The sequence below is a fragment of the Castor canadensis genome, chromosome 10 (genome assembly GCF_047511655.1).
Source record: "Castor canadensis chromosome 10, mCasCan1.hap1v2, whole genome shotgun sequence".
Classification (NCBI taxonomy): Eukaryota; Metazoa; Chordata; class Mammalia; order Rodentia; family Castoridae; genus Castor; species Castor canadensis.
Window position 1 is genome coordinate 61,365,089 of NC_133395.1, and position 27,349 is coordinate 61,392,437.

Genomic DNA, 27,349 nt, shown 5'->3' on the forward strand with positions numbered 1-27,349 from the left:
ATCCCAGTAAAATGTAAAGGTTGTGTCTCTTTAAAAACAAGCAAGATTTTTCTTGCTCTCTCAAAACCAACATGAAAAAGGAAAAGAAGGCTCTTGTGAAACTCCCTTTACATTTGGTAGTTAATGGTAACTTATGACTATGTTTTTAACTTTTTGTTGAATCATTTGGTGCCCTCCTCCCCCACTCCTTAGTTTCCAGGGTCAACCGGCAACCTTTTATAAATCATGAGACTGGATTTGCTATGTTTGGTCCTGATCCAGCTACTTTATTATTCTTGCTGTTGTCCACTATAGTTCTGTAGACACACCAGATAAAGCAGAGAAACAAAACCAGGAGATTATTCCCAGACTGTTTGCCAACTGATTTTAAACTGTTGCTCTCTCCCAGTACACAAAATCATGAAAGGTCTTTTATTCATAATTCTTTTCAAATAGAAATACTGGGATAGAGGAGGATATTTGGTTCTGTCAATTTCATTTGTTCTTCCTTTGCCTCAGTTTCCTAATCTATGTAATAGTGTTGTTTAGAACAAAAGTTTCTTTTTCTCTTTAATTCAGTTTACTGCCTTGGATATTCTTCTATCATTTCATCCTAACATAGAAAGAACTAAGGAATAAAATTTACCCTTGTAATTTTAGCCCTTGTTTTGTACTAAGCTCCTACATTAGGCTCCAACAGATGAAGACTAGAAATCAAAATGGAGTCACTCACATTGAAGTACCATGTCACCATATAGAAACTAAGTTATTTATTTAAACTTTTGAGAAATCAGGATTATAGAAATAACAAATTTCCCAAATAGTCCAGTTCCAGTTGGCATGATAATGAAGTTCCTTTCCTTTTCTTTACACAAAAAGGTAACCTGACGTTAACCAACTGGTTATTTTTCTATTTTTCTGTCTGTAGTTGCTGCTGTACAAGAAAAGAAACTTGAAAATGACAATCTGCTTTTTGTTTCTTGTTTCTGCTTTCTTCAGCTTTTTCTCTTGCTTATTTCTTTTTTCTATCTGTAAGATTAGCCTCCTATACTGGGTTCATCAGAACTTACTCTATCTTATGGAATGAAGTGTCGCTCAATACTAGAATCAAAAATAATGCGAATTATGACCTTCAAATTAACTTGTGCTTTTGTCCTTTGACAGACTTATACACATACAATTATTTATAATCCTCCAGAGCTTGCTTCAGAATTCCTTGGTCTTCCATTAGTAATGTCTCAAGAAATCTATGAAACTAGGGAGCTGGGGGCAGTAGTTAATTTTGAGGAATTAACTAGATTCGATTTTTACTAACAAAAGCCAGTTTTCACAGTGAACCCCACAGAGTTGTCTGGATAGGTGACACCAACCCAGAGAATTTAAATAAACTGCAAGTCATATGGCTGCCTACTCTTAAAACTCACCAGAACTGGAACCCAACTCTGCTCACACTCATTGAACACATTTCATTTTGACTGGAATTTCAGAATACCCAAGAAGACTCTGGACTAGGTTTCTTTTCATCCTAGGATATTCTTGAAATTTGGACATACTGAGCTGTTTCTCAGGGATCTGGATGATAAACATTCTATAGAGACTTTTACATACTTGACTCCCTCCTAGAGGCCAGCCAAATCCCCAAGAACCTCAGATTCAACTTACTTTATTCTGGGATGACCTAGGCCTGAGCTGAGCTGACACGGGAACCTTGTAGGGCACAGCCACAACTCTGAGTAAACCAGGACAGTGGGGTGGGAGAAGGTTAAGGATCAGCCATTTGTCCTGAGGGCCATCAGTTGCAACAGTGCAGGTCAGTGTCCTCTCCCATCAGTTTTCAATGAAACCTCTTCAAAATATGAGAATTTGCGGTTTATTCTTAAATGAGTATTTTTCATTTTGCTGCAAAATAAGGACTCATTATAAGTTCCTTGCCAGTAATCACAAATCAGCCCAGTGTGCGTATGAATTTTTTTTCTCCAAGTCTGCACAAGAGTGGAACAATTTGCTTTACCAGTGTGGGATGTTTGAAATACAAATCTGCTAAGAGGGTTCATTGGAACTGGTTTGGGACTGGGCAGGGCCGGTGCTCACCTCTCCAGGGAGGTGAGAAGACTGGCTAGTCAGGCACGCCCTTAGGCGAGGTCCGTGAAAGATAAAGTCAGATCACAAGAATGGACAGCTTTAAACATTTCTGTGCTGTACTGCGCCAGTTCGCCAAGAAATGGGAAAATGGAGATTCCGATGGTCTTTGGGCTCAGGATGGGGGCAGCGTGCAAGGAAGAAGGCGGCCTTGGGGCTACCAGAGGTTAACTAACCTATTGTTCGCGGCCAACTAGCAAAGTTCACCGATTTTGCCACCAACCTACAACATTGGCCCAGGAAGTAAACTAGTTGGAAGCGAATTCAGAACCGGAAAATCCAGGCTGCTCACACAGAGCCTCCCCCGCGCGGGAGGAGCTGGCGCAGTGCCCGGCCCCGCCTCTCACCCTCCGGCCCCGCCCACCTCCCCATCCTGCCACGCCCCTCCGGACCTGAGGCCCCGCCCCGCCCCGAGCCCGAGCCGTCAGGCTGCGCGAGGCGAGCCGCAGTAGCCTGCTCTGCTGTCCGCTGCCGCTGCGTCGCGCAGGAGCCCGGCAGAGGAGGCTGCAGCCGCCATCCGCAGCCCGCGCCTCAGTCCGTCGTCGCCGCCGCCCTCCCGCCCGCCCAGGGCGCTCCAGGTCGCACCATGGTGAAGGTCACGTTCAACTCGGCTCTGGCCCAGAAAGAGGCCAAAAAGGACGAGCCCAAGAGCGGCGAGGAGGCGCTCATCATCCCCCACGACGCGGTCGCCGTGGACTGCAAGGTCCGAGCCCGGAGGTCGGGGTGCGGTGGGTGGGGGCTGGGCTCGCGGGGCTGCACAGAGGGGACAGGGTTCCCGGGAGGGGGCTCCGCGCCCCGCTCCTTTGTACCGAGGTGCCGGGTGCAGGAAGCGGTGCTCACCGCGGGGTCTGGGTTTGGGGGTCCCCGAGGGGAGCCTCTGAAAGTCGCGGCCAGGTCCCTGTCGCCCGTGCAGTGCAGCCCCGTGGGGTGCGTGGGGCCGGGACCGAGTTCCTTCTACCTGGGGACCCGCAGGGACAGGCAAAACAACAACAACCGAGTTTAGCACTTCCTTCCCAGGATAAATAATGTGCCTAAAATGGCTGACATCATTACAAGCCTAAACCTCTGTTGTTTCCTACTTTCGTTTCTAGGCTGAACAGCCCTTGGACTAAGTCCAGCAGCAGGACTTAATTGTCAGAGCTTTTTTTTTTTTCCTTTCTTCTTTTACTTCCTTTTTCCACGGCCCTTCGGTATTGGCAGGTGAACTTTACCGTGGGGTCTTGGCGGAAGGGAGAAAGGGGCAACAGTCTGGTTGGAGTAGGTTCTGACTCTCGCTTTCATAATGGAAGCAAATATTCCCCAGTAAAATTCAGTAACTGCTATTTTGGATGTTAGCGTATAGCCAGCAGATATAAAAAGTTAAATTCTGTTGTGTGTGTGTGTGTGTGGACTCCTTCAGTAAAACCAAAGAAAAAATTTAGCTCCCCACACCCTGTCCCTATAAAATTCTCCTTCGTTTTACAAAATCCCCCTTTATCACTAAGCAAAATATCCTAAGTGCAGGAGCTATTGTGTTAAACTTTTGGTGGCTACAATAATCCTATAAATGTAAATATAATTGCCTGGGAAGTTTCCTCTTCCCACTAGCTCCCTTTTAGGCTGCAAAAATTCCATCCTGAGGAAATTAACTGTAGAAGTTATGTTTCGTAGCCTACTTTTCCTGTAGCACTTTTCAGGTCTTATTATCACTAGGGTAATCTTAGTTTTAACTTTAAAAGAATCATCTGTGTGCCAACTACAGGTAATAGGAGTTTTTACAGGACCTAATGAAAATTACTACTGAAAAACAGGTCACTATAACAAATTTGAGAACATAATGGTAATTGAACATGCCTATGCATATTTTCTGGAAATGCTCTCCTTAATAACAGAAATGTCAGGGGTTGATTTTTAAAGGACTTTCTGGCCTTGAAATAGAAATAATGAGCTGATTCCCTGACAGGATTAAAGGTTTTGGTTTTGGTATTAGTATTGTTTTCCTGGACCTATTGCATGTAGTCTTGTCTTAAAATGTTGGAATGCACAGATGAAAATCGCAGTAGCAAATTATCTTAACTCTTTGTTTATCTAACATACATTATATCTAAAGTAGATTGTTAGGCTCCACAACCTCAAATATATATTCTTAATGCTAATATATAGATATGTAATTTTTAAATCCTAAAAACAAATAGAACTCCTCCCATTTTAAAAAAAGAGAGAAAGAAAATACGGATGATTTCATTTCATACTGCTTTTCTCTGTTCTGGAGTGAGGAGGATTTGAAACTCTGAACAAACAGAATTAAATTTGTTGAGCAGCTTTAAATCTGACTTCACAATTTCTGTCAATTATGAAACAGTGGCTCTGTTTTCAGATTCTTAGACTTTCTCACATGTTCACCATAATGTAAATTTTTTTTGGCCATAGCAACTATAAAAAAAAACCCATATATTGCTCTGTACTTTGCTTTTTATCTTTTATTTTCTCAGATTCCCATATCCAAAGAAAAATCCTAGGTCTAAGCATCCACAGTAAGTCTGTCTTTATAACCACACAGCAGTCAAGAATGAATTGGTAGATCAAACTTTTAACTGCATTTTTACGGCATTCTTTTAACTGCCGTAAGCTGAAAGGCTTTTTCTTCGGTAGGTGACAAAATATTTCTGTGCAATACAAGTAGAATCTTTATAATCAAGTCACTTAACGGGTAAAGGAAAACCTTGCTTAAAGACAGACATTTGTGAGAGAACTTCTCATCTCTTATCTTAGAGCTTGGCAGTGATTGCATAATGTTCTCTGGCTCCTTTGAGGGTAACCGGGTGGTAACCAGCTTGTCTGACTGCCTGTGCTGGGAACAGAATTAGCCTTAATGTGTTTTCCCTCAGGCATTTTCTTTGCCTGGTTGATTGAGAAGACCAAGCTAGTTATGGTCCAGAACTCCCAAATAAAAAATTTTAATACTTTTAACTGTCTTAGACCAAATATCCATAGACCAGTTTTTTTTTCCAAAATGTGTTCTTGAGAACCACCTGCTCTGGTATCATCTGGAGTTCTGGTTTTAAAATACAGATTCTACTCCTCTATGCCACAAGAATTCTGATCATTATAGCCAGCTGTCTTATATAACATGCATTCCAGTACTTTTACACTGCTCCTATCTTTGCTGTTTTTCTCTCTGCAGGGGAAGAACCCTCTGGAAGCATTGCTCCATGTTGGTTTCAGTCTTGTCTTTTCAGTAGCTGTTAATCCCAGGGTTACATTATCTCAGCTAGCTTGCATTTTTATTTCTCCTGCATATTCTAGTTAACTATTTTCACCTTCCCACACCTGTCCTGATTGTCATAAAGCTCTAGAAGAATAGAAACAGAACAGAATCATAGGATCTGTTTTGTGGAACAAAGGTCATTTTGAAATGACATACATGTTTTATGTTTATAGGCAGCATTCCATTCACTTATTTTGTGTGCCTAGCTTTGAACTTTGGAAAACTGTTTGTGTATGTGAAAATGTCAAAGAAAATACTTCATGCACTGAATCAGAATTCCCAGTTTTGTCATTACATAACTGCTTGATCTCAGGCTTAAATTTTAGTATTCCTGTGTGTCAGATGAGAGGGTAGGACCAGATGGTCTATAAGGACTCTTCCAGCTTTAAAATTCTATGAAGATGCTGGGATTACATAATTATATTTTGGCAAGAATTAAATTGTCTTAATTTGTGAAAAATAACAACTATCTCTTCATCTTAACCAGACTTCCCTTTCTTCCTTTCCATGTTGAGCATGTTATATTCCTCCCTCATACCAAGTAGCAGTGGGCCAAAGAAAAAGGATATATTGCGATATTACATAATAAAGCAAAGTTTCATTTTTGGTTACCTCACTGTAAAACAGACAACATTGTCAAGAACTCTTGTTGCAATGCCTGCTTGTAAAACCCCTTTCCCTATAACAGGACTGGGGAAAGCTTAAGTTCGCTTCATTAGGTATCCCCACAAGCTGTTTTGCTGATACACAGAGTTGCCTTGCCTCTGTGCTACATTGATAGATGTTTTTGAAAGAGAGAAGTGAAATGCTTGCCTAGGAGGGAAAATGAGGCAGACTGGGAGCCTGAGAGAAAGTGAAAGAGTTTTACTTTCACTGAAAAATGGCTATGTGAACCCCAGTTCTTTATTCTGAATTTCTCTATTTGTACAGTCAGGGCAGAGGGTTTGCTAATTTGGCTTTCTGGTTTTTGCTGGGGGGTGAGAGATGGGGTGGGGGTGGAGAAAGGAACATAAAATGCATGAGTGTACATTCACTGAAGTGGGTTGACCTTTAGATTGGTAGCTTGGTTCTCTTTAACCAAAGTGCATCTCATTACTTAGTTATGTAATTTCATGCTCGCAAATATTGCCCAGTAAAACTTTTACAGTCATTACGTTTTGGTCTCCTCAGAGGGCACGGGTATCTGAAGTGAGGGTTTAGTGCTGGGAGATGCATGAATGGCCTCTGCATCCCCAGCGCCTTGAAAAGACCTCCTGTGTGCACATCAGTCCATGCTGCTTCCCAGGGTGGGTGAGGTTGCATTTTGTGCAACTGGAGGACAGTTACCTGCCAGACGTCCTCCCAGGATAGTAGTCTTCCCAACTAGACAAGCTATGTGTAATCCTTGGCACTACCATAAGCTGGTAAGACTCATGGACTTCATCTCTGGTGTATAAGAGGTTTGTGTGCATAGCAGTATTTTTTGAACCTGAAACATTTTAAACACATTTATGGACAAATCTTTTCAAGGATGATTTAGCATTTAACTTTTGAAGTATTTGTTATGTATTGCTAAAGCTTGACTTGCGTGTAAATGTCTATAGAAAAATATCCTAAGCAGGAATTGTAGGCCATTTTGTCTTAGTTCTATCATACCATAACTCGGATAACTAGAGTATCTTTTTCTTTTCTGAAAGGAAGTGCTTTCTGAATTTGTGTTTTAACTATAGCTTCTTGAACTGTATAAGATCGTATCAGTCAAGAGAAGATCTGAAAAGAAATGTTTCTTTTTTTTCTTTTTATTATTTTATTGTTTTTGCATTTACTTACATGTGTATATATTATTTGGACCACCTTCCCCCAAAAAATGTTTCTTTTCAAATATAAGACAGGGTGAATTCACTCTTAAACTTTTTGGCAAATATAGAGCTCAAAGACTGAAGGCAACTTTCCCACCAAAGGACTTCAGGCTGCACATTAAATGATTTCACTCCTCAGATCTGAAGGAGGTTGGTTTTGTCTAAATGATGTGGAAAATAGTGAAGCTGTGCTTTTAGTAAGTTTATATTATATGTAGAGATAGTTATTACCAGGCTCTCTTATTTTCTTTGCACAGAACTTAACAAGGAAAGTTTTTTATAAGCTAGGCAGCTAAAGTTAAAAAACAAAAATTATATTACATATATGATCTTGAGGACATCTTTTTTTTAAAAAAAAACTCCATTTAATTGTGATACTCCTCTTAAATCAGTATTTGTGATACATAACCCCCTCCTAGGTAGTTGAGGCTGGCCTCAAACTCTTGATCTTCCCTAGTGGTAGGATTATAGGAGAGAGCCACTACACCTGGACATGATATATATTCTTAATAGCTTAAGAAAATATAACTGTGACAAGAGAAATTAGTGGCAAAATAAAATTTACAGTTTATAAATACTACCACATTTAGGTCTGGAGCCATGGCTCAAGTGGTAGAGTACCTGCCTAGCAAGCATGAGGGCCTGAGTTCAAACCCCAGTACACCACCCCTCTCCAAATAAGTAAGTAAATACTACCACATGGGGGGTTATTTGGGTAATTGATACCAGCTTAGCATTAGCAATTCAATACTTTGAATTTTTTTTTTTTTTTTTTTTGCAGTACTGGAGCTTGAACTTGGGGCCTACACCTTGAGCCACTCCACCAGCCCTTTTTTTTGTTACAGGTATTTTTGAGATAAGGTGTCGTGGACCATTTGTTGGGGTGGCTTAACCATGATCCTCCAGATCTCTGCCTCCTGAGTAGCTAGGATTACAGGCGTGAGCCACTGACACCTGGCAGAAATTTTGAAGTATTTGCATAAACCTTGTTTGGCATATTTGAATTTCACATTGTAAGGAACAAGTTTTGGTGAATTCCTGCATATTTGAATGTTTGACTTTTAATGACAAAATCATTTCTAAAATTAAGTTTATTTCTTAGACTAAATTAAGAATAAAGCTTAAATCTTATTTTTTCTGCTTATATGTGATTATAATGTTACTATAATTAAAATATTTAATATAAAACCCAAAAATGTCAGTTTTATTGTTAATTAAATCACAAGGATCATTGTGACATCAAACAGGAGTCTGTTTAGGTCCACAATAATCTTTCATTTCATAGCTTTCTCCTTAAATTCATTTTTTCCTTGCTTTTAGTTTATTGCTAGGACATAAAATTTCCCAAGCCCATCAGTTTTAGCTGGGGCATTCATTGTTGGGCATATTAAGCAAAGACAGCAAACCCGGTGCCTCTTGTGTCCAACTAAGAGAATTAAAGAAGCCAGAATTATGTTTGCATAATACACAAAAATTAAAATTTTCTTTTTTAAAAAATTGGGTCTAATATTGTATAAGTCTTCAGTTTTTATTTATTTATTGCTCCTTTTGTTTTTGGTTCTGGGGATTGAACAGAGGGCCTCCTTCATACTAAATTCTACCACTGAGTTTTAAAAGCAAGCTTCTAGTCAGGATTTTCCTGTTTGAATTCATACAGTAATTTAGCCAGAAACACTGAAGGCCTGACATGCACTACCAATTTACAGTCTCCCTTAAAGTGGAAAGGAAGGCTGGAAAAATAGTGCTCTTGTGTTCAGAGGTGGCCTCCTGCTTGTTTGTCTGTAGCATGTGAGGAAGGAATGATTTCTGCATTTTTGAATGGTTGGGGAAAATAATCAAAAAGATGTTATTTCTCCTTTTTGCCCAGTCCCTTCACTGGACAGAGTGGAGGGTGCAGTTCAGGAAGCAGTACTGTGTAGCGATTGGGAACATAGGCAGGCTTACTGTGATACTTTGGATAAGTTACTTCAACTGTGCATTAGTTTTTCCATCAGCAAAATAAGAAATATGATAGTCTATAAAGCCTCCCCCATTGCTCCTGTTTTAGAAAATACTTTTTTGTGTTACTCATACTGCTTAATCCTGTACGTTAGTTATATATGAATATTATTCATACTTTGGTTTTTTAAGACAGGGTGTTCTAGCCCAGAAAGGCCTAGAACTCACTATGGAGCTGAGGCTGGCCTTGAACTCTTGATAACCCTGCCTCCTGCCTGCCAAGGGTAGGGATTACAGAAGTGTATCATCACACCCAGTATAGAATTTTTAAATTTTAATTTTGGTTCTTACCAAAGTCATACTTAGTTTTAAGGTACAGATAGCATTGCCTCTCTCCAAGGAACTCACTTAAAAAATTATACTATTATACACAGTGAAATGCACAGATCTTGAGTGATCAATTAGATCATTTTAAATATATACACCTGAATACTCATATCAAGATAGAATATTGTCATCAATTCAGAAAGTTATCTGATGCTCTTTTCCAATTTGTCCTCTCTCCTTAGAGGCATTCACTATTCTAATTTTGAGGCCCATAAATTAGACAGAGGCCATCATGTTCTGGTCTTTTATTGCCAGGGTGGCCACCATATTCTCCCTTTGTGCAAATTCATAAAGGTGTCCTCTCTGGGGTTTTGGTGAGCAGAGCAGAGACTGGATTCTAGCCCCACCAATCCCCTGGATTTGGCATCTTTGTGCTGGAGACAACCTGTCCATCCATACATGGTGATCTGAACTCCATATTTCTCTAAAATAGTGGTTCTCAAACTTTTTAGTCTCAGAACTCCTTGTATAAAAAAAATTGTTCAGAAATGCAAAGAGCTTTTGCTTTTATGGATTATATAGTTAGAGATAGATAAAATATATTTATCATATTAGGAAGTAAAAATATTTAATAACCTATAATATAAATAACTTTTTTTGGTAGTGGTGGTACTGGGGTTTGAACTCAGTGCTTCATGCTTGCTAGGCAGGCACTTTACTACTTGAGCCACTCTGCCAGCCCAGTAACATTTTTATGAATGATAAAATATTGCAAATAGCTCAAAAGATTTAACTCTCCCCCTTCTTGCCTCTGCCCCACAGTGGGGTTTGAACTTAGGACCTTGAACTTGCTAGGTAGGCACTCTTCCACTTGAGCCAGGCCCCAGCCCTACTATCGCTCTTTAATGAACAGCTTGGTAGAAAGACAGCTAGATTCTCATTAACTTCTGCACTGTTTGTTGTGATATCACAAGTTCAACTTCTGGAGGGAGAACTCCACTATACACTAGTGAGAATGAAAGTCAAATGGTGTCATCATTTCATTATGAAATTGTTTGACCTTATGGGTCAATCCCCTGAAATCTCCACATTGGGAGAACAACTATTCTTAAATCCTTGCTCATCCTGTTCTCTTATAATTTTTTGGGGTTTTTTTTTTGTTATTCTGGATATTACCAATGGGTAATTACCCTAAATGGAGGATGGGTATTTTGCCTTTTCTATATATGTACATACTGCACATTTGGTATACATAGCAGTTTCTGGTTAAATTGATAGTCAGTGCTTTTATTGTAATTGACATAAACATTATTTACATTTGAGTAATGTATTATTGTATTTATTTTCTTGTTTAAAAACTTTATTATTCTGGATTTGATTGTTGCTTCTTGGGGCTAGAGGGTACATTGCTTGATTTTCTGTTATTTATTGATAACTCATCCTTAGGTTCTCTGACAGCAGTATAGTTGCCTTCTGCATCTTCAGGCTCACCAGATACCTCACCAAGTTTCATAGTTTTCTTGGCTAGTTCCTGCCTGTAATTCTTCAGTCTTCTAGTTCTTCTGGTTGCACTGTAGGCATGCTGCTATACAGATGTCCTGAGTCATAATCATCCTGGAATTGCCTTTGCCCCCATCTCATGTTGGATCTGCAGTTTTATCAGTATAAAGAGAAAATGTCTGGTAAAAATTGTAAAGCCTTGCCTCTGAAAATCTTTATCCTTACACTTAAGCCATCACTTATTTGGATATAAAGTTCTGCGTCAGCAGTAATTTCCTCATTTTCATAACATTGCTCCATTGTCTTCTAGTATGATGCCTAGTTCTTTGTGTATGCCCCTTTCCCCATTCTCCCCCTACTCTAGAAGCTTGAGATTTTTTTCCTTATGCTTTCTGCTTTCAAATTTTTATTTGATATAACTTGTCTGCTGCCATTCTCTGTGACTAAAAGATTGATTTGTTTACCCCTTTACTCCCACTTTATTGAGCTTTCAGGTGGAAGTTAAGGTAAATATTTAGCTGAAAATCAATACTAGGACTTCCAATTCAGCTATATTGATAGATTTTAAAAGATTAATTAGAATATTTCATTTTATACTAAACTGGGCTTAATGATAGTTAATAATGGGTAATAATGGAAACCATTTGAATTATTATTAGTACTAATTTAAGATCAGACAGAATGACTTAGAAAGATAGATGAGGCATCCTGGTCTCCTCTTTAAAGTGACAAGATTGTCTCTTTCGTGAGTAATTTCAAAGACAACTCACTACCAACTTTGTGATTTTGCTTTATGGCTTTAGTACTCTAGAGTTGAGTTTCATTTTTTAATTAATAGCTTGCCTTTTTAATTTATCTTGAAATGTTTATGTTGTGTCTTGAGCATTTTCCATTTTTTTTTGCTTCATGTGTGTATGATTTCAATACTTTCTGTTACTGACTAACCTTTGTAATTTGATGAACAATACAGAAAAGTCCTGTTGGTTTTGTCAGCATATTAAAACTAATACCATAGTTAGCACATGTGATCCTTATTATTGTGATATGGCTGTGTTTAGGTAAGCCTATTACAATAGCAGAATTCTGTAGAAACTCAAGCTATGAAGTTTTGGGTTGGATATGAGTCTTATACAAGTGTGACATTGTGTTATTTCTTTTATTACCAGAATTATTTTCTTTAAGCTGTTTAGTCAGATGTTGACCTAATTAGCTCCATGTTTTTCTTTTTTCTTCTTGCTGTACTAGTGATCCAACCTAGGTCCTCGTGCATGCTAGGCAAGTGCTCTACCACTCCCACATGGAGGCAGATGATATTTATATTAATAGTTACATGAATATTTTTATTTCTCGGCCTCATGATGTTTATCTATAAAATGATGTTTTGGACTAATTGACCTTTTATTGTACTTTGTAGGAGATCTTTTCTTTCTGAGAACTATACTGATGACATATTCAGAAGTACCTACTGCATGGCCAGACACAATACTAGGAAGTTAAAAATTACCAAGCACTCCAACCTTCAGGAAGCACATAGCGTAGCTAAGAAAGACCAACCAGTTACATAAATTCTGTAAATCAAATTAATCAGAACCTACTTAAAGGCCTGTATCTGCTTTCACATATGAGCCAGGAAAATGGTTGATAGAGTAAGGAGGCAAGATCAAATATTTCCCAAGTATTTCTGGTGCATACATGCTCTGCTAGGCAGTAGGGCCCTTAGGGTCTTCTCACCTTTACCCTGTAGAGAAACAACTATCCCTGATCTTAAGAACTCAGTTATTTTTTCTAGTATTTAGTTTTTGTGGGTGTTTCTTTTTCTTTTTTTTTTTTTAAGTTGAAACAGGGTCTCACTATGTAGACATCTTGATCCTCCTGTCTCAGCCTTCTGACTGCTGGGATTACACGTGAGGGTCTGTTTGACTGTGCAGTCATTTTGAATAACTTTCAAAATTCCAGAGTTGAGTGGAAGATACCTATAACTTTTTAAATTATCTTATATGGGCCAGAAACGTAGCTCAGTGATGGAGCATATGCGACCCTGGGTTTAGTCCCCAGCATTGCAGTAAATAGATAGTTTTATACTTCGAGAAGAATGCATTGGAATTTTCTTACCAAAAGTTCATTCCAAATGGGATCACCCATGTTTAAATGAGTGTAATATTGTTGAATGACATTAAGATCTAATATTTACACAAAAAGTGAGTTCTAATCTTCACACTTAATTTTATAATGAATTATATGAGAGCAGACCATTCCCATGATGCTTAAATTTTTAGGAAGACGTTTCATATTAGGAACAGTATGATACAAATGTGATTCAACCTGTGATTAAATAAAATGTCTCCACTAATTTATCTGTCCCTGTTAGAAGCTATTTTTAACAATAAATAAAATTTGCCTGCAATACTGTTCTTACAAACATCTGTGTTTTTTACTCTATGCTTGCTATGATGTCTTTTAACTCACCAATATGAATTTGAAAGACTGCTAAAATTTCACTTCATGAACTATTATCACTAATACAGTTCTATAAAGCATAGATTGAATAAACACATAGAAGTGATGGTTATTTAAACTATGTAGGAAAAAGATAGGATATTTTAAAGGTATTATTCATATATTAATATTTAAGTTTGCACCAGATACTCTGCTTGTCCCTAATACAAGAGTGATTAAGCCTTAAATGCATGTACAGCCTGCTTGATTTTTTTGTTGTTGTTTTAGTTCTGACCCAGTTTTGTTTAACCTAGGCCTGTGCTAGTTTTACATGATGCTAACAATTTGGTTCGGGTTTCATAGATTTCTCATAAAATCTTTAAATCTTTAATTTATTTTTAAATCTTTAAAGTTTTAATCTTTAAATCTTTAAAGTTTTAAATCTTTAAAGTTTTAATTTATTTTTCTTCCTCTACTGCTGCTTGTATGCTGTAAGACTTGCTAACAAAAAGTATGTTAATGAGAAACTGCTGTAGACATTGTAATTTGAGGTTAAATTTTTTTTGTTAATTTCCCCTATTCCAAATATAGAATAATTTAGTAACTTTATTGATCATAATATGGTGCAATTCCTAATTTTGACCCAATTAAGTTGATTGAACAAAAGCCAATACTGACAAAACGTCAAAGGTCTTTGTGAAATGAATCACCTGCTAATACAGAGAACAGCTTTCTGTTTCTATCTACAGAATGTCAAGCATTTGGAAAACTGCTTCCTGTTTATGTGTCACACATCATATTTCTTATGTGGACTTTGTCACCACAGTTGTGACAGTAGCAATCCTATTTGAATAAGCAAACCAGGAAGCAAAATTCAGATGCTGATTTAAGTGAATAAGAGAAAATGCAAGCAAATGTTTGGTTTCTGTGTAGTTTGCTAACTTCTCAGCCAGGGATTTGTTTTAGATATAGCAGGTATATCTGTAATCAATATTAATAATAATGGACAGATCACTAGATCATATATTTTTGATTCTTCATACTGAGGAAAATAACTTAATGTGAAAGAAGCCAGGTGACTAGAACATTTTTACCAGCCTCTAAAACTCAGAACTCAAAATCTTTTATTTGGGGATATAGTTTAGATTGACTGTCTTACTATGTAATTAGGTTCCTGGTTATAGCTGGAAATGATCAGGTTTCAAAAGCCAGCAATATTGCATGAAATCAGATAAGTTGAGAAAATTGATGAGACATCCATTTTTTTAAAAATGTGAGTCACCACATTTTTAAAATATTGGCAGCTAATTCTTTATTTTGGAAAAACATTATGCAGTCCAAACTTGCAGTGTTTTTATGCCATTGTTCTTTCTCTGTGTGTGTGTGTGGTACTATAGTTTTTTGGGGGGAGGGTTGGGAGATGATGTCACTATGTAGTCCATGTTGGCCTGGAATTTGAGAGATCCTCCTGCCTCTGCCTCCTGAGTGCTAAGATACAGGCATGTACCACCACACCCAACTTGTACTATAATTTTAAATGCTAAGAGATATTTTTCTCTAGTGTCATGGTTTCTAAAGCATTGCTGTTGCATTCACTATTATAATGCAAAATAGTACATTTGAGAGCTTTGAAAATTGTCTCTTAAAAGCATCAGTCATCATTCAAAGAAGGGTCAAATAGAAGTGCCTGAAGATGTGAAGTGATTTGTTTGTGTGAGGAAAGAATGAAAATTACATGAAAAAACACTTTATTTGAGCTAAGTTTATCATTGAAGCACATTTACTTAAGCCTCTTAGGGAAATGATTACGGTGACCTAATTCTTAACTAATTGAACTAACAATGCAATTTATCCTTCATTTTACTAAAGATATATTTGCTAATTATATTTATTTTATCATCTGATAAGATTTATTTGAACCAGAAAATAGTGTGATACAAGAGTGAGACGTCTTCTGAAAGCTATGTCTTTCTCTGTCTACTGTTAAAGGGTGATTATAGGCCAGTGTGTGCTTCAGTGTCTTCTTTTATAAACTGGGCTAAAATCTTGAGGTTTCACAAAGATTAATGAGATGATAATTGTACAGTACCTGTGGGAGTTCTGTCACCTTATAAGCACAGTTTAAGGTGTACCAGTTTTATTGCAGTACAAAGGGAGGAAATGTCTCATTGTCTTCTTTTAAAATAGGCCAGGTAAAGTTTATATTCCTCAGAAGAATCACCTACTTCTTAGTGATTTTTCTTTTTTAATTATGAAATATTCCAGGCATACAAAAATGTAATCTATAGTATGTTTTGTTTGAAGTCTAAATATCATACATACACTTAAATACATAAGTTGCATAGTACAACTTGCCTTTTTTTACTTCATCATTATGTGTTTTTAGATTTATCTAAAAATCAGCAGTGCTAGTTGATTCTTTTTAGCAGTATATTAGATAATTCTATAATCTCTTCTCATGAGCATTTAGATTGTTTTCAATGTTTTTGTTATTGAAAACTATCAAACATTGGGCATACTTCTTTACACATACTTGAAAAGTTTATCAAGAGTTACATGCCCAGGATTGGAATTGCTGGGTCATAAGACCTCTGTGTCTTTAATTTTATTAGTTTCTCCAAAGTACTTACACCAACTCCAGTCAACTGTGTGAAAGTTCCCAGTTCTCTTTGTTCAGTGCTTTCCCCAGCATTTATGGCATTGTAGGCTTTATTTTATGGTCTGGTGTATAGAAATCTAGTTGATTTCTTTCTCATCCTCCATGTTAAAATGTAATTTACATGCAGTAGCACTCACCCATTTTATGTGTATAATTGGGACAAAAGGTTGTATACCCACTGAAATGGTCAAGATAAGAAACATTTGCAAGGCAGGTATGGTAATGCACACCTGTAATACCAGCACTTTGGAGGTTGAGGCAGGGTTAGAGGCCAGCTAGGCCTACTTAGTGAGTTCCCAGCCAGCCTTGGATATGCAGTGAGACCCTGCTTAAATAAAAATAAAAAAAAGATGTGAAACTTTTCTGTTGCTCTAAAAAGTTTCTTTATGCTTCTTTGTAGTCAGTCTCCCCCTTCGCAACCCTTAGCCATGACAGTACTGTGGCCACTGAACTACTTTTTGTCACCATTGTTTTGCCTTTTCTAGAATTTTCATAATGGAACTGTACATAGTCTTTTGTGTTGGATTTCTTTCACTTAGCATGTTTTTGAGATTCAGCTATGCTGAAGTGTGTTATGTTTGGTCCTTTTTACTACTATCTGTTTCATAGTATGAACATACCACAATTTATCAGGTGATGGATATTTGGGTTATTTTTAGTTTGGAGCTATTATGAATAATGATGCCATGACTACTCAAATACAAATCTTTGACTCAGTTGATTTTTGTTAATTGATCTTTAGTAGTCTTGCTGAACTCTTACTAGTTTGAATAATTTGACTTTATTAGATTTTCTACATAGATCATTTACAAATATTGACAGTGTTATTTTTTCTAATCCTGTACCTTTTCCTGTACTTGCGACTTTTTTTTCTGGCTAGGGTCTCTAGTACAATGTTGAGCAGAAACAAAGAATCAATTTTATTTTTATTTTATATTTTTGGTGAGACTAGGATTTGAACTCAACACTTTGCACTTGCAAAGCAGATGCTCTACTGCTTGAGCCATACCTCTAGTCCACTTTCTTGTGGTTTTTTTGGAGATGGGGTCTTGAGAACTATTTGCCTGGGCTGGCCTTGAACTGCAATCCTCCAAAGAATCGATTTTAATGGGCATCTGTATTCCACTTGAAAGGATATCATGCAAATCTAAAGTTTCACCAGTACTTATGAGGCTTGCTGTAAGTTTTTGCTCGTTAGCTTTATTAATGTTAAAGAATTTCACTGCTTCCTAACTCCAAAGAATTTTATAATGAATGGAAGTTGAATTTTTTTCACCTACATTTTCTTTTTAAGATTGTCAGGAGGCTTCAAGTAAAGCTTACTCTTTACTATGTTAAAATTTAATCATCTTAAAACACTTTTAATATAAAACTTTTTAAATCTTGAATGCACTTTAATAAATCCTTCTCCATAACTCAGATTGTATAATGGGACATTATTTATCCATCATGTAGTGTTAATTCTTGACCATAAATTGTTCATGGCATGAACCATGTCTTGACCACATTGAGTTTCCCGTAGGATCCAGCACACACCAGGCCCTTTGTAGGTGTTGACCTGTGCTAACTGGGCTACTAGTTTCAACAAACCAGTTTCTTGTGGTCATGAATTATGTTGCTCCCTCTCCTTTTCCTACTGGCCACTGATGTAATTTTTGTGAATCAGAAAAGATTAAATACCTACACTTTTTTTCTTAATATCTAAGTTTCAGTCACTGTAAATATTTATATACTAGTTAAGTCTCAACCTTGGCTTAGAGTTAGCAGTAATGTAAAATAAGTAGGAATGGAAACTCACAAGAACCTTATAGTGTAGTAGTAAAAGGTAAGATCTATATGTGAATTATTGTAATGCAAAGTAGAAAGTGATCACTAGTAATCTGGAGGGGAAAAAAGATTGGTAGCTTTTATGAAGTTCCTGACTGGTGTGTGGACTTGGGGTCATAATTTAGCTGTTCGGTGACTCTTATTTTTTTCCTTATTCTAAACCCATGTTTCACATGAGGTACTGAATAAATGAACAGTGGATGTTTCATAGGTTAAATTCTTCAAGAAATTAATGTTTTTTTATTGTAATAGTCTTGCCACATGATTTTTAAATAACATGAGAATTACTTTTCTTCTGTTACAACTCTCCCCACCATCTTGGGCCTCTTGCAGTACCCCATACGACCCTTGGCAGTGTCATGCATCCAGGCTCTGATTTTGTTGGTTCTTTGCCCTACACATAATTTCTTTAACTCTATACTCTGCCTAGGTACTGAGTGTTTATTTTTTCACATTCCACTCAAATATTTTCTGCTCTGGGAAGTCTTCTTTCCCAAAGCCATCCCCTCTTAGGTGCTCGCCATGTATTTTCCTGTTAAAGTTCCTATCATGTTTTTGTTCTCTTTTATATTTATCTATTATCCAGACTGATGTAGCCTATATTTTTCTCACCAAAGGCTGTATTCCCAGAGTCTAGCACAACTTTTGGTACACAGTAGACATCATTTTTTCTCAAAATCATTGTTGAAGTTAAAATACAAATCAAAAAGCCTGAAAACTTACCGTCAGTATTACAGTTGAGGCTGTGTGTTCCATTGTAGCTATCTTCCTGTTGTCTTTGGCTATTTACTCTGTACCATTAGGACAGAGAGCCTGCCAGATAGAGTGGGTGTGTGCACACATTTGGCTGTCTCAGCAGCTGGGAGTGACTGTTTCCATCTGTCATTTCATCCCCCGCTCCTGCCTCCACCCTGAAATTGGTTATGTTAGGAACAATTTCTTACCTCCTTATAAATTTTCGTCAGACAGTGTGTTTATTTTATTGTTCGGGTTTCCTAATACTGTATGATGTCATGAGATTCTTACAACTTTTTACAAATGGGATGTCTTACATAGTTTGATAGATTGTTCTAGGCTTACTCTCATTACATACTACTTCCTAGCAGTGCCCTTGTTGCCTTAAGTATACACACACAGTATATTGACAGGTACTACCATAAAATGTAATACTGTCGCAATATTTAATCTGATCCTTAGATTAAGTAGAATTTGTTGTTCACAAATTCTATGTTTAAAAGTGGAGCCTCAACCTAGGAGCACTCTTATCTAGCCTTATATTGTTTTTGGTTCTAATACATCTGGCATTAGACTTTTTGCAATCATATCTCTTATCTTAGAATTGAAAATATAGCAGGGTGTGTTGGTACACACCTATAATCCCAGCTGCTCAAGAGGTAGAGATAGGAGGATCATGGTTCAAAGCCAGCTCAGGTGAAAGCTAGCAAGACCCTATCTGAAAAACAAGCCAGGCATGGTGATACACACCTGTGGTCCCAGCTATTTGGGAGGCAGAGATAGGAAGATTGTAGTCCAAGGCTACCTTACCTGAAAGACAAATCAAAAGCAAAAGAACTGAACATGAGCTCAAGTGGTAGAACACTGGCCTAACAAGCATAAGGCCCTGAGTTCAATTCCCACTGCTGCCCCTCTTTCTCCCCAAAAAGAAGAAAATATATAACCTCAGATTTGTTTTCTTGGTCTAATAGACCCACCCTGTTTTTGTGCATGGTTCATACAGTTTTTCTATTTAACTTTATTTGTATACTATTGTATACACTTAAGGTAAATATATTTTCTCCCTTAATGTATTCCATATCGGATTTTAGTTTTTTTAGATTATAATTGTTTAAAGTAGACTGGTGGAGTGACTCAAGTGGTAGAGCACCTACTTGGCAAGTGTGAGGTCCTGAGTTCAAACCCCAGTGCCACCAAAAAAAAATTATTAATTGTTTAAAATATTTTTGTATCATACTATTTGTTCTTTCATTTCCTATTTTCATGTTAGTTTTTCTTGTGATACTTAGGGGTGGTTTTATACCTGGCATGAAATATAAACAACAGTTTTATAAATTGGAAGCTAACAATTTTATAAATGACCTGACAAAGAGACCTGGATCTGTAATATACAAGGTTCAACATCATAATATTGCATAGAAAAGTTGCATTGTAACCTTTTCTGAATTATATGTGTTAGAAGAAGATATTGTCAAGTTGTGCATGGAAAATAGAAATTAATGGAGTCTATCATTACAGGAGAAATGGTTAATAGCTGGTGGGGGAGGCAGAATTCTTCCTAGAGACCCACATTCCCCAGCCGAAGGAAGTGTCCTGGCCCCGCCAATTAATGATTCCTAGGTTGATTTTGATTAGGGGCCTAATGCCTTTCATCTTTGTGTCTTCATTTATTAAAATGATAATCCTTGAAGTTTTTCCAGTCTTTCTGTGATTCTGCTTGAAGACAGATATTGAGTGACATCTTTTTCATCCTTTAGGATCCAGATGATGTGGTGCCAGTGGGACAGAGAAGAGCCTGGTGTTGGTGCATGTGCTTTGGACTAGCATTCATGCTTGCTGGAGTCATTCTTGGAGGAGCATACCTATACAAATATTTTGCACTTCAAGTAAGTAGAAATGATACTTTTTGTCTTTTTTTTTTTTTTTTGCTTTTTCATCTTATATACTAGAAAACTGTCCCTAAGTTGTCCTAAGCTTGTACTTTCTGTCTAAAATCTCCTGATCATGTGTTTGTCATACTCATTAGACATATAGTCATGACAAGTAGAATAATAGTGTTTTGAGATTTAAGATTTTGGGTGGTTTTTCAAAGTTGACTCACATTCATTGTCCTATCATGGCTAATAGCTAGGAGGTATAGTATTATGAATTGCTGATTAAATAAATACATTAGCCACAGTGTTGTCATGCTGATCACGTGGTAGTCAGTTTGGGCCACCCACATAGTAGCCTTTTGATCTTGGCCTCTTCTAGTCACTGGTCTAAAGAAAGAGTTGGGTGACTTCTGCACTGACACTGAAATAACTTCACTTAGGGTCATAGTTGCTTTTAGCTCAGTGTTTAATAGTCATCCCAGCAGGGTAACACATAGATTTTTGTTCCACTTAATTATGATGTATAATCTCCGTTTTGTGATTTGTTTTTCTTGGTGATAATTCAGTAGGTTGGGTTTTTGGGTTTTTTTTTTCCCCCCTTCCCTCATTTTTCTTTTTTGGCAGTACTGGGTTGAACTCAGCCTTGCACTTGCCAGGCAGGCACTTTACCACTTGAGCCATGCGTCTACCCCATTTTTGCTGTGGTTTTTTTTTTTTTTTTTTTGGAGAGGGACTCACATTTTTAGCCATGGCCAGCTCAGTCCTCCCAACTGTGCTTCCTGTGTAGCTAGGATTACAGCTGTACACTGCATGCCCAGTTTGTTTGTTGAGATTGGATCTTGCTAACTTTGTTTTGCCCAGACTGGCTTCAAACCATGCCTTTCCCAATCCGTCTTTGTAGTAGCTGGGATTATAAACATGAACTACCATGCCCCATCCTCATGTAAGGAACCTTGACGGGGAATTTGCTTTAATGCTTTTATGAACAATTCAAATGTTTTAACATTTTTAAACTTTGGTGAAACAGTTGACAACTGTTCATTGTTTTGACCATGGCAACTATGACCCTAAGTGAAGTTATTTCAATATCAGTGCAGAAGTCACCCAACTCTTTCTTTAGATTTATTTAAAAATTCAAGTAACTAATTTTGAACTATTCTGCCAAGAGGGTATGTAAATTTCACACTTATTTTCTGTGTTGTTCAAGATGATGGCATATTGATAAACACTACTGAAATACTAGGAAAAGATACGTCTTCTTAAATATGTGTGTGTGTGTGTGTGTGTGTATACATATTTTGCAATACTGGGGTTTGAACTCATGGCCATGAGCTTACTAGGCAGGTGCTCTACCACTTGAGCCATGCCTCCAGCCCTTGTTTCTAATATTTTTTTTTTACAAGAAATACATGTGATACAGAAAAAAATTATTTTCACTTCCATTGTCCACAGATAGGATTTCGTGCCAGCACATTGTTATATACTCCCAGGCTATACTGCATATATATACACATATATATGTACTCTTCTGTATGGAAAAATAAGACCATGTTCTAAAGATTTGTAGTAATATAATATGGTTCACTTAATTGTGATATAGTTCAAGGAAAAATTAGAATTGCTGGTATGCATGTGGTAATTTCAGAAAAATTATCCCTCTTTTGACTAATAAAGGAAAAAGCATTTAATAAGTGAACTACACCAGAAGTTTTAAAAAAGTATGTTCTTTTAAAAAAACATTGCATGCTTCCGAGTATGTTCTTTTATGGAAAATAATGTCCATGGGTAGTAGAAGTAGGCCTGTGTGTTTCTTCACATTTGCTTGTTACCAGGTAGATGATTGCTTTTATATTCTGTTATTATCTACCACACAAAGTAAAGGGGAGATCAGCTGCTTTTCTCCTTCTGAAGCCATTTTTTTAAATAATACTTCAAAACCTGATCTTAAAGAATGTGTTAACTATAATTAAATTGTCTGACTTGTCATCTGAAAGTAAGAGTTTGCAAGCAGAATTCTATTTAGCTAGAAGTGGCAGCTTAAGTAATGCTTACATTTAAAAGCCTTTCTCATGCTGAATTGCTGAAGTGAATGTTTAAACTGTCCATAGCCAGATGACGTGTACTACTGTGGGATAAAGTACATCAAAGATGACGTCAACTTAAATGAGCCTTCTGCAGCTGCTCCAGCTGCCCGCTACCAGACGATTGAAGAAAATATTAAAATCTTTGAAGAAGATGAGGTTGAATTCATCAGCGTGCCTGTCCCAGAATTTGCAGATAGCGATCCTGCTAACATCGTGCATGACTTCAACAAGGTGAGCCACTGGTCCAGAATTGTAAGAAGAGGCTGAAGCTAGAAGATTGAGAGTTCCGGGCCAGGTTGGCCTATATAGTGAGACCCTGTCTCAAAAAAAAAAAAACAAAACAGAAAAAAGAGAGAAAATGGGCTTTGGTTTCTGTGCCCTCCAAGATACATTGTCAACATCCGGTGGCTGTGCTTTTTCTGAACCAGACCTCTAGTCGCCTGGCCTTCTCAGGTCCTGCTCTCCTTTCTTTCGTGTCTTGCCTGCCAGCAAATTACCTGCTGCCACAACTGCTTAAGTAACATAATGTGTATGTCCCTTTCTTTGTAACATTTTTAGAGATTAATAATTTGTTGATCTAAATCCTCCTTCTACGTTTTCCCCAGATTTTCAGTGTTTTTATGTAATGCACAGTAGTAAATGCCCAAATTTACATGCCTCCTATATTTTGCAATATTTACTTTATCTCTCTTTTTCTCTCACTTGACATTTTACTCCTGAATACTTAAGCTCTTCTCTCTTAAGAACGAGGCTGTTCTACATAACCCACAACATCACCATCACATCTGAGAAAATTAGTACAATAATACAGAATTATTTAATACCTAGTTGGTTTTTGTGGAACTGGGGTTTGAACTCAGGGCTTCATGCTACCATTTGAGCCACACCTCCACTCCATTTTTCTCTGGTTATTTAGGAGATGGTTCGTGAACTATTTGCCCTGGCTGGCCTTGAACCTCGAGCCTCCTGATTTCAGCCTCCTAAGTTACAGGTGTGAGCCATGGGTGCCTGGCCTTAATATCTAGTTTGTATTTTCTCAGTACTTTTGTCCCAAGAAATTCCTGTTTCTTCAAACCAGGGTTCTGAGATGTAGAAGTTCACTTACTGCCTGTGGCTTTATGCGTTGCATAAGTTTGCCCTTTTGAACACTCATATTATCACTAAAGTTAGCTTTGCAAACATTTCATGACTTTTGAATACATCTGATACTTATTTATAACCCACCCTCATCTGAAGAAAACACTAAATAATAGCCAGCACTTTCTGAGCTCTTTGAAATCTGTGTGTTTGCATGGTTTGGTTTATCTCAGTCCTCAGAACTATTCTATGAGACAGTCTTTGTGTACTACACCTTCTCATCTGAACCACAAAAGACAAAATTGTGTAAGGGACTGCCTTGCTTTTCTGTAAGGAGGGTACTAGTATTTCGATACATAGGAGAGAAGGTATTGTTCACATATAATGGTTAGATAGATGCTTTAGGAAGTGGGATTTGGGTATATAAAGTAAGGGAACGAGATCAATCAGATGATAGGTATATGCAGTTAATTTTAATAGGTATTGTAATTTCTTAATGTAGAAATAAACCTCTGGTAAGAGTTTCTTTTACTAGCAGTAATTTTTCCTCACCCATACTTTCTATCCCACCAAATTCTTAATTTGTTGAAATGCAAGTGATTCTAAAGCCAGCCCATTTGAGTGGTACAAATTAGTCTTAAAAATCCAGTTGTGCCAAGCACTAGTGGCTCATGCCTGTAATCCTAGCTATTCAGGATGCAGAGATCAGGTGGGATCACAATTCGAAGCCAGCCCAGGCAAATAGTTCACCAGACCCTATCTCGAAAAAACCCATCACAAAAAAGGGCTGGTAGAATGACTCAAAGGTGTAGACCTTGAGTTCAAACTTCAGTACAGAAAAAAAAAAATCCAGTTGTTATGTGTGTTGGAGATACTAATCTAACCAAAATATATACCTTTTCTTCTCAGAAACTCACTGCCTATTTAGATCTTAACCTGGACAAGTGCTACGTGATTCCTCTGAACACTTCCATTGTTATGCCACCCAGAAACCTGCTGGAGTTACTTATTAACATTAAGGTATAAAAATGTTTAATATATTCTTGACTAATGATGCTGTTATAGTGTCTTGGAATTTTCTGTTGTGAAATTAGCCCTTTTCAGCCCATCTTACCAGAATTTAGCCAAGAATTAGTTTTACAAAGAAGAACTTACAGATTTTTTCCCTTTAATGCTTTATATTTCAAAATTAAAATATAATTTATTGCCAGACAGCATGGCAAATGCCTATAGCCCCCGCATTTGTGAGACAGAAGCAAGAGGATAGCAAGGCCAGCCTGGGCTACCTATGAGACCTGTCTAGAAAAACAAAAAAAAAAATCACATATGTATATGTAAATTTTGTTAAGTTATATTTAAGTTTCTAAAGGACCAGAGAGTAAGTATTAGCCAGCTACTTTACAATATGTAAAGAAGTGGGCATGGCTCTATTCCAACAAAACTGTCTTTATAGTCAGGCACAATGGCACCTACCTGTAGTCCTAGCTACTCTGGGTTTGAGGCTGAAGAGTCATGTGAGCCTAGGAGTTCACAGACAGCTTAGACAGCATAGTGAGACCCCTACCTCAAAAATAAAAATCCCCAATTGTATTTATAAAAATAGTTGATGAGTAAATAATTTGTCAGCCGCTGTTCAAAATCGCAGTCTCTTAAGAATTTTGTGTTTTTGTAAAGTGTTCATTTAACACTGTTTTCTAAATGTAGGCTGGAACCTATTTGCCTCAGTCATACCTGATTCATGAGCACATGGTTATTACCGATCGCATTGAAAACATTGATCACCTGGGTTTCTTTATTTATCGACTGTGTCATGACAAGGAAACTTACAAGCTGCAACGCAGAGAAACCATTAAAGGTAATACTTTTTAATGTTAAAGTACTGGCAGAAAAGTTTATTGTGCCATTTCAATGTTAAACCATTTAGGTGAAGCCTAGTTGTGGCTACCAGTATGCATGCTGTGAATGAGAAATGAATGACATTGTCACTGTATAGCAGTGCCAGTTTCATGGATTAATATTAGTTGTAAATCCACTCTTCCAATAGAGAGGAAGGATCAGGGTGAAAGTCTTTTATTTTTCATGTAACTACCCAGTCTGACTGTGCATCTCTACTGGGTCTCAGCCATACTAAAAGGGGTCTTGCCATCCATTAGGTCTGTTGAGATCAGTTCTTCTCTGTATTCTCAGAGATCTGGGTTCTAAGCAGGTGATTTTCCTTTGGGATTACATTGAGCATAGTCACAGTCAGGTTAGTTAGAAAGGAATTTGGCTGAGGAATTCAGAGCATTGGCCCAACTGATGTTGTAGCTTTTCAAATTGCTTAACTTTTGCTTTCTCACCTGAAAAACAAGAATAACAGTATGTCCCCATTTGCTTTCTACTGTAAAAATGAAAGTACATGTGACAAAATGGTGGAAAGTTAAGAAGTACCTTAATCATACCTCAAATGCACTGTGGTATGATTTCTTGGGAATTGTGTCACCCAGTTAAAGTGCTTTCCTGGCTTTTTATTAGCTCTTTTAATAATACTGTTCTCACACCTCAGGCTGGTGACTTATATGAAACCTGCTGCTTGATTTCTTACATTTAAAAATTATCTTGGTTCATAATTTTTTTAAGTCAACCTGAGATAATGAAATTTGCTTTGTTGTGTGTAGTTCTGAGTTTCCACAAATACACACATACTTGTGCAAACACAGTCACAGTCAGGATGCACATTTCCAGTACCTTCCAAGCTCATAAATTTGTAAGCAATCTGTAAGGTACTGTTTTTGTTGCTGTGATCTGTGAAAATGCCTAGTTTAGAAGAGATATAAAAATTATTTTTTCCAACAGGAACAAATTTAGACCTTAGTAGTTCATGGAATATAGAGTGAAATACTTCTATATATATCTAGAAAAATACCTATAAAGATTAATGTGAATATTTATTACTAAAGAACCAGAAATTTAAAAACTTTTCTCTCCCAAACAGGTATTCAGAAACGTGAAGCCAGCAATTGTGTCACAATTCGGCATTTTGAAAACAAATTTGCCGTGGAAACTTCAATTTGTTCTTGAACAGTCAAGAAGAACATGGAGAAAAATTTAATACCACAGCATAACCCCACCCTTTGTATTTTGTGCAGTGATTATTTTTTAAAATCTTTCATGTAAGTAGCAAACAGGGCTTCACTATCTTTTCATCTTGTTAATTCAATTAAAACCATTACCTTTAAAAAAATCTTTTCTCCTTTCTAAGTGTGGTGTCTTTTATATTCAAATTAATAAATGTACGAAGTTATAGACTATAGTACATTTCACCTTAGAGCTTAGGTATTAGGAAGAATTAAAATTTCTTTAAATCACTTATCTAGATTTTTATGTTTTAATTATGCATTTTCAAGAAGAGGGGTTATCTGAAGAATATATGCATATGTTAAAATGGACCACAGTGACTTATTTGTAGTTGTTAGCTGCCCTGCTACCTAGGCATTTGAACTCACATTTTCATTTTCCTTTAATTAAAATGTGCAGTATTTTCAGTGTTGCATTTAACTATTTAGAGTATGATTTCCACCTGGATGTTTTAATACCCTAGTTATTTGCTGCAATCATATTTTAGAAAATGTTTGGAATTTAAGAAATAACTTGTATTACTAATTTGTATCACCCGTATCTGTGCAATAGAATATAAATATCACAAAGTT

At 37.1% G+C, this 27,349-nt stretch overlaps 1 protein-coding gene across 1 annotated transcript; it reads left to right on the plus strand.

The window, feature by feature from the left end:
- The first annotated feature begins 2,569 nt into the window (after window positions 1-2,569).
- Itm2b (integral membrane protein 2B) lies at window positions 2,570-27,349 on the plus strand. The gene is made up of 6 exons (XM_020170848.2): window positions 2,570-2,821; window positions 20,383-20,511; window positions 22,608-22,814; window positions 24,570-24,680; window positions 25,365-25,515; window positions 26,635-27,349. Exons 1-6 carry the CDS (start codon window positions 2,705-2,707, stop codon window positions 26,718-26,720), a joined length of 801 nt encoding a protein of 266 aa, XP_020026437.1. The 5' UTR covers window positions 2,570-2,704; the 3' UTR covers window positions 26,721-27,349.